The sequence below is a fragment of the Alexandromys fortis genome, unplaced genomic scaffold (assembly GCF_014885135.2).
Source record: "Alexandromys fortis isolate MF-2015 unplaced genomic scaffold, M_Fortis_MF-2015_v1.1 scaffold_307, whole genome shotgun sequence".
NCBI classification, from domain to species: Eukaryota; Metazoa; Chordata; class Mammalia; order Rodentia; family Cricetidae; genus Alexandromys; species Alexandromys fortis.
In genome coordinates this window covers 454,796-462,643 of record NW_026068205.1, presented here as the reverse complement: position 1 = coordinate 462,643, position 7,848 = coordinate 454,796, and the positions used below count along the sequence as shown (strand labels likewise).

Genomic DNA, 7,848 nt, shown 5'->3' with positions numbered 1-7,848 from the left:
AATGGCATTTGTTTATAAGATGTACTCATAGAATAATTGAAAACTAAAGTACAGAAACATTTTGACAGTGTCCCTAAAGTTTTAATTTGGAAAATATGAAGTAAATCTTAGTGTTAAATACTTTTTAAATTCTTTGGCATGTTGGAACGACTTTTGAAAAGAATATGTAGTGTGTGTCCCCAAATTACAGGATGCTCAAATGGATTCTCATCTTCCTTATCATTAGCATTCCCATACTTTCAGACCCCACTTGTGCATCTGTGACTCTCCTGCTTCAACCCTTAAATACCTGGGTTTACAGGTATAATTATAGATCTCAATCAAAAATACCCATTCTGCTTGCCCAAGTAATTGGATTGAATTTGGGAGTAAATGTTTTTATTTTTCTGAGAACCTAAGTAATTTTCTGAAAACAACAACCTTTCTGCTTTTCATTTTTTTTTTCCTTTTTCTCCTTTTTCCCCCTGGAAGAACATGTCTCCGAGTAGTTTTGGCTATACTAGAATTTACTTTGAAGACCAAGCTGGCCTCAAACTCACGGAGATCCACCTGCCTCTGGCTTTTACTACCATTGCCTGCTGCTTTTCTTTCCTTCTGCTTAATTTATTTATTTACTTAGTTTTTAGTTTTTTTGTTTTGGTTTTGGTTTTGGTTTTTGAGACAGAATTTCTCTGGGTAACAGCATTCCCTGTCCTGGAACAGCTCTGTAGGACAGGCTGGACTCAAACTCACAGAGCTCTGCCTGCCTCTGTCTCCTGAGTGCTGGGATTAAAGGCACGTACCACCAATGCCCAGGTGTTTTAATTATTAAAGTCCAAGGGCAATTGAACTTTGAGGAATTCATTCTTGTGATCTCATAAATTTAAAAGGAGGACTGTCTGAACAAAAACTTCATTTCATAAAAGTAGGGTTCACTAATGTTAATTGTACTTTAGGCTTAAGGTATGCATGCCAGCAAGTATTTTAGTCTCATCTATGTTCTTCTAAACCCTTGGCTGTGCAGTTCTCAAAGATGATTTTCAATTGAATGTAAAAAGATAGTCTGAGTTCTTTTTTATAACAATGTTGGCAAGTAGGGGATAGAGCAGCAACTGTAGATATCAGGTTACAAAGCATCTCTTAACAAAGACTAGAAAGACGCAAAAGGAAATTGGCAGTGGGCGAGATAGCTGTTGGGCTTGCTACAGATCCATCTCCTGTCTGTATAGATTCTGGCACTGCTGATTCCGTTGTTGTTCAGGTAGGCATAGTCTTCCACTCCTCGGATGGGAACCCTGAAAATAAGCCGGACACAGTAAATCTGCAGAGCCCAGAACTGCATTTGCTCCTCTGTGAAATCTTGTCTGTCTCTACTGCTTATTTGTAATGTGAATCAATGAAAGACAGAGTCCAGGAGAGCCATCTGCACTAGGTTTGTACCTACTGTCTTTTACATTCTCAGAGTTTGATTTAAACACAGTACCTTTGATATTCATCCAAGTTGAACCAACCCTTTAATTTGAATACAAAGGAATTAACTTGTGCTTGCTACCGAGTTCAAATTAACTACAGCCATAGATGGCTCACTGAGGATGATTTTTAATTCTGTTTTGAAGAATTTCACATATGGGGAAAAACACATGGTAGTAAATTGCTGAATGGACATTAACAATAGAAAAGACTGGGTCCGTGATCTACCATTCCAGTATAATGGCTCCATTCGAAACATCTATGTTCACACTCAAGAATTGTCTTGGGTGTTCTCTAGTTTTAGTGAAGGTTTCCAAGACTGTGAAGCCTCTGTTTCTGTGAAGAGGTGCAGCCAGACACATAGTAGACTGATGGGTCTCAGGCTTGCCCTTCTGCAGTTGCTTCCTGAAGTTTCAGGGCTCTCATTACCCATCTAAGGTTCTGTTTACATTCCACACAGGGAATTTCTCAAAAACAAAGAAATTTAAATTAGTGATAGAGACAACAATAGCTACCCTAAATGCCATGATCATGTAAAATATTTTGAGGAAAATCACAGTAAGTAAAGGTTTTGAAAATGATGGCCAATATACCTCCAAGGCAATACAGCTGGCTTCACATGACACAGCATTTCCTCTCTCATAGACACAACTCACACACTTCACAAAAAATGATCACAGCAGAAGGGAAAATGGTTTGAAAACATACGAGCTGTTATATTCCGTGTTGTCCATCCACCTCCAAGGGTGCTCTGGTGACTCTCTGTGCAGGCCAATCCAGTAGTCAAAGGTCCCTTTGTATCTCCTCATGAAATTCTGTCATAAAACACTGAAAGTGAATATATGTGTCTCTCTGTTTCAGATGATCCTTGAGTGTAACCACCCCACAGCTTCCTCATCAGATGATAAGAGGGTGTACCTGAGGGACACAGACTTTGAAGCCACAATAGCCCCCAGTTCTCAGTGAATCCAGTTGACAGCCATAATTCTTAAGTACCTCATTTTCATTAAAGTACTGAGTTTAATGACATATTCCTCATGGCTGGGTTAGTTCCTGATTAAGCCTCCCCTTTCAGTTATTAGATGTTGTCACGTTCAGGATGAAGCATTTGCTAGCTTGGAGAAAAATGCTCATCACTAGCAGGTATCTCAGTAAAATGGCATATCTGACCTTCCACATTGACTATGAGCACTACATGAGAAAATGCTGCTAAAATGTCACAGGGCTCCAATCAGATGTGTTGCCATAAGAAAATGACACACAATCATGTGTTCCCAATGTCTCCATCTGCAGGGGATGGGATCCTTCCTCGTGCTTCATCTTTAACCTCTCTATCTAAAAGTAATACATATTCAACTGAATAAATAAAGAAACCAATTTCTGATTCTTTCTTACCAGCTCCTCAATGTTGTCAAATTGAGCTAGTTGGGCCTCCAGCTCCATGCAAGAGTTCTGACTGAATGTCCAAGTGTTTGTGTCTTCAGAAAAATAAAAACATTTACTCCCAAATCCAATCCAGTTTCTTGGGCAAGCAGCATAGGCAGTTTTGATTGAGACTTGTTCTTGCCTTTTTTCTACTATTTGGACAATAAAATGAATTATAACAAGAATTGGCATACCCTATTGAGCTCAGATGTGAGGTGTGATTTTGACTGTAGTTTTTCTAACTAATCTGTAGGAGTCTTCTCCTATGAATGATTGTTCTTTAGCTAAAGGCATCCCAGCTTGGGTCTGTGCCACAATATCTCTTAGGTGCTCACTGACACTAGGGCACCCAAGAAGTGAATTTCTATAATATCATCACTTTTTGTACTTTATTATTGTTCACTGCAATAGGGTTTGCTAGAGCACCATCACTCTCTATAGACACCTACTTTGACAGTCAGCCTGATAACTGAGATAACAGTGAGGACTATTGGGAAGGCAGTGTATACCGTGTGTGCCTGTTGCACTAAGGGATTGCTCATATGTTGGAATACATGCTGGCTCATTAGAGCTCACAGTCTGTCATAGCCTCGCAGCTTTCTCTCTAAGCTTGACAATATGAAACTCCCTCCTTTCCGAACAAAGCTTCCTGCACTCTACCTAGCCTTATCTGGAGGATGTTCCTAAGCCTAGAAGACTGACATTATATGAAAGCTGTATCTAAATCAGATGCATGTCTTTAGTACATGATAAAGATAAAGATTCATCTTTATCTTGGCTCTTGATATAGATTCCTGCTAAGAAGACTTATGATAGGAACTCTTCTAAAGGACTCTATTGCTATATACCAAGTTTTGTGACAAGATCATGCCATGCTTTGTACCCAGGCTCCTTAATCCTATATATTCCTTATAGTCTGGAATGTTGAGCTGATTCATTTAAGTCCACCTCCCAGAGGCCTTCCTTTATCTATGCTCATGGGCTGTATACAAAGTTTCTGTCACCTCTTCATCTTTTCCCTCTTAACTTGGTAGCCAACAGGCCAAGAGGGAAAGAGGGCCCCCTCACACACAGATAGCAATAGTACAAGACTTTTATTACAATATTCTGAACAGTGTAGTTTTAAAATCCTATAAATTGATAACATCCAAAAACCTTTCGTTGAATAGTTTAAAAAATATAGTTGAACATGGTAACTAACACAATGGATAATGGGGGTAGGTGTTGTATCTTTCCAGACATATCACTCTTTTCTGTCCTCACAGTTCCTTGAGCTTCCTCCTTTGGGTATGGCTCCCCTTGTTCTCTACCTTGAATTGTTCCCCAAGGGAGACATCTGTCTCCTACATCTCTCTAGAGGTTAATAAATGCCGTTTTCCCAGGGATACTATCCCTGGCCTCCTGGGCATACTATAGGGTTTGTTATTCCTTCTCTGTCTTCCTCCTAGATCCTAAGTTCCCACAGAACAGAAATTTCCAGTGTGTTTTCTCTCCAGCCTTTACACAGCACCTGGCTGATGGTGCTCAGTAAGTGGAACAGACAGTGTGGATGTGGACAGAATGCTGCAGGATCTGGAGAATGTCACTCACCTGACAATGACAGAACCACAGAAAGTGCAATCACAGCTCCAGTGAGGACGATGATCACTGCATAGCAGCAGTAAAGCCTAGCAGGAGACACGGGGGAGATGATTCTGAGACATTTTCTTTCGAGCTTTTTACCTGAAAAATATAAGAATATCAATCTCAAGAAACTTTCAGCAAAAAGGATAAATTTTCACAGAATCGTATGTAGATATGGCTTGTATTCCTCCTCTGCAAACACCTTTCTCAGAAAGTCCTGGTCTGGAAATGATTTCTATGGCTTACAGAAAAGTAGAAGAAAGGGAAACAGAACTGTTGCTATGGAGTTTTTCCAGTTATTGAACTATGAGCCAATAAAGAGGTAAGAAACAGAAAGAGTGAAGATCAGAATGAAAAAGAAATAATAGCAAAAAACTACCTGTGAACTTATGATGTAGGTTCGTCATCTGTCTATCTGCTGCTTTCATTGGTTAATTAATAAAGAAACTGCTTGGCCTTTGATAGGCCAGCCCTTAGGTGGGCAGAGTAGACAGAACAGAATTCTGGGAGAAAGAAAGTCGAGTCAGGCAGTCGCCATGATTCTGAGGCAGATGCAGGTTAAGATCTTTCCTGGTAAGCTACTACCTCGTGGTGCTACACATAATATGGGTTAAAGCAAGATGTGAGAGTTAGCCAATCAGAGGCTACAGATAACAGGCCAAGCAGTGTTTAAAAGAATACATTTTCCCTGTAATTATTTCGGGTAAAACTAGCCAGGTGGTGGGATGCAGCCCACTGCTCCTATTAAAACAAACTTAGTTTCTTAATTTATTTAGTAAATTATTCTTGAGCTCTACATTTTTCTCTGCTCCCCTCCCTGCATCTCCCCTCCCCTTCAACACTCGCCCAAGGTCCCCATGCTCCCAATTTATTCAGGAGATCTTGTCTTTTTATACATCCCATGTAGATTAGATCTATGTATGCCTCTCTTAGGGTCCTCATTGTTGTCTAGCTTCTCTAGGATTGTGATTTGTAGGCTGGTTTTCTTTGCATTATGTTTAAGAACAACTTATGAGTGAGTGAGTGAGTGAGTGAGTGAGTGAGTGAATGAGTACATGTGATAATTGTCTTTCTGAATCTGGGTTACCTCACTCAAAATTATGTTTTCTAACTCCATCTATTTGCCTACAAAATTCAAGATGTCATTATGTTTTTCTGCTGTGTAGTACTCCATTGTGTAAATGTACCAAATTTTCCTTATCCATTCTTTGGTTGAGGGGCATTTAGGTTGCTTCCAGGATCTGGCTATGACAAACAATGCTGCTATGAACATAGATGAGCACATGTCCTTGTGGCACAATTGAGCATCCTTTGGATATATATGCAAAAGTGGTATTACTGGGTCTTGAGGAAGGTTGTTTCCTAATTTTCTGAGAAGTTGCCACACTGACATCCAAAGGGACTGTACCAGCTTGCATTCCTACCGGCAATGTAAAAGTGTTACCTTTACTTTACAACCCCTCTAGCATAAGTTGCCATCAGTGTTTTTGATCTTGGCCCTTCTTACAGTGGTAAGATGGAATCTTAGAGTTGTTTTGATTTACATTTCTCTGAAGACTAAGGATGTTTAACATTTTCTTAATTGTTTTTCAGTCAGTTTAGATTTCTCTTTTGAGAGTTCTCTGTTTAGGTCTGTACTCCATTTTTTTTATATTAGATTATTTGTTCTTTTGATGGCCAATTTCATGAGTTCTTTGTATATTTTGGAGATCAGACCTCTGTCTGATGTGGGATTAGTGAATTCTTTTCCCATTATGTAGGCTGTCATTTTGTCTTGTTGACCATGTCCTTTGCTTTACAGAAACTTTTTCAGTTTAAAAAGGTCTCATTTATTAATTGTTTCTCTCAGTGTCTGAACTATGGGGATTATATTTAGGAAGTAGTCTCCTGTGCCAATAAGTTCAAGTGTACTTCCCACTTTCTCTTCTATGAGGTTCAGTGTGGCTGGCTTTATGTTGAGGTCTTTGATCCATTTGGACTTGAGTTTTGTGCATGGTNTTTGAAGTCAGGGACTGTGATGCTTCCAGAAGTTCTTTTATTGTACAGGATTGCTTTGGCTATCCCGTTTTTTTTTTTTTTTTTTTTCTTTTCCATATGAAGTTGAGTACCATTCTTCTGAGGTCGGTGAAGAATTTTGCTGGGATTTTGATAGGCATTGCATTGAATCTGTAGATTGCTTTTGGTAATACTGACATTTTTACTATGTTAATTCTACCTACCCAGAGCATGGGAGATATTTCCACTTTGTAGCGTCTTCTTCAATTTCTTCTTTCAAAGACTGAATTTCTTGTCATTCAAGTCTTCCACTTGTGGTTCGAGTTATTGTCTCTATTTCAGTTTTTGAGTCTTGAATAGTTTCTTTCATATGTTTTACTGTTTTTTCTTGGTTTTCTTTAAGGGATTTGCTGATGTCTTCCTATTTTTTGTTTGTCTTTTCCTCCATTTCTTTGAGGGAATATCTAACTTCCTCCTTAAGAGTTTCAAACATTCTCCAGAAGTTATTTTTTAAGTCATTTTCTTCTTCATCATCTATATTTGATTGTTCAAGTCTTGCTGTTGAGCATCTTTAGGTTTTACTGGTGTCATGTTGGAGAAGCCATGCAGCCCCACCACAGACAGACAGCAGAAGAAACCATGGCAGTAAGCCACATCCATGTGATAGAACACAGATTAATAGAAATGAATTAATTTAAGATGTAAGAGCTAGCCAATAAAAAGCTAGAACTAATAGGCCAAGCACTGACTTAATAAATACAGTTTCTGTATGGTTATTGTGGGACTGAGCAGCTGGGAACAAACTTCTAGCCAGGAACAAACAAGCAGCCTCCTACTACACCCTTTGTTTACAGTGATATAAAATCTGATACTGTCAGTTTCATTTTGATACATGAAAGGTGTAATTGTTATATTTATAATTATTTTGGCCTGAACTGTTTCTTTAAGAGACAAGCTCTACCCACTCCCAATCTTCCCCTTTGTACCAATGCAAGCTGATCTTGGCCCTCTTCCCTTTCCCTGTCTTTCTCTCTGTCCACTCTTCTGAAGAGGCAGCTCCCTGTCTCCCTCCTCCCCTCCTCTTCTTCTTTCTCTCTCTCTCTCTCTCTCTCTCTCTCTCTCTCTCTCTCTCTGTCCCTCAATTTCTCTCTCTCTTCACCACCATACTACCCTTCCCCTAATTATAGCCTCCCAATACCCACTAAATAAACTCTACATATCCAAGCTCTTTCTGTTTGGCATATCTCTCTGTCCTTTACCTTCTGCAGCCCCCCACATCTGAAGGGAGACCTGCCAGGGTCACTTGCACCACAAATCATAACAATATTTTTTTTTCTTTCACCAGATTCCACACAG

At 39.4% G+C, this 7,848-nt stretch overlaps 2 protein-coding genes across 2 annotated transcripts in view; both read right to left on the bottom strand.

The window, feature by feature from the left end:
* Nucleotides 1-1,114: 1,114 nt before the first annotated feature.
* On the bottom strand, nt 1,115-2,262 carry LOC126493237 (C-type lectin domain family 2 member D-like). The gene is made up of 2 exons (XM_050130176.1): nt 2,158-2,262; nt 1,115-1,274 (listed from the first exon to the last, which is right to left on the bottom strand). The coding sequence occupies exons 1-2, from the start codon at nt 2,256-2,258 to the stop codon at nt 1,130-1,132; spliced, it is 246 nt and encodes an 81-aa protein (XP_049986133.1). The 5' UTR covers nt 2,259-2,262; the 3' UTR covers nt 1,115-1,129.
* Nucleotides 2,263-2,658: 396 nt separating this feature from the next.
* The window catches only part of LOC126493230 (C-type lectin domain family 2 member D11-like), a 7,352-nt gene continuing 2,162 nt past the window's right edge, over nt 2,659-7,848 (bottom strand). Inside the window, exons 2-4 of the mRNA XM_050130165.1 lie at nt 4,465-4,596; nt 2,845-3,026; nt 2,659-2,784 (exon numbers count right to left, since the gene is read on the bottom strand). Of these exons, the coding sequence (XP_049986122.1) occupies nt 2,659-2,784; nt 2,845-3,026; nt 4,465-4,596 (440 nt within the window). The remainder of the gene's footprint in view (nt 2,785-2,844; nt 3,027-4,464; nt 4,597-7,848) is intronic.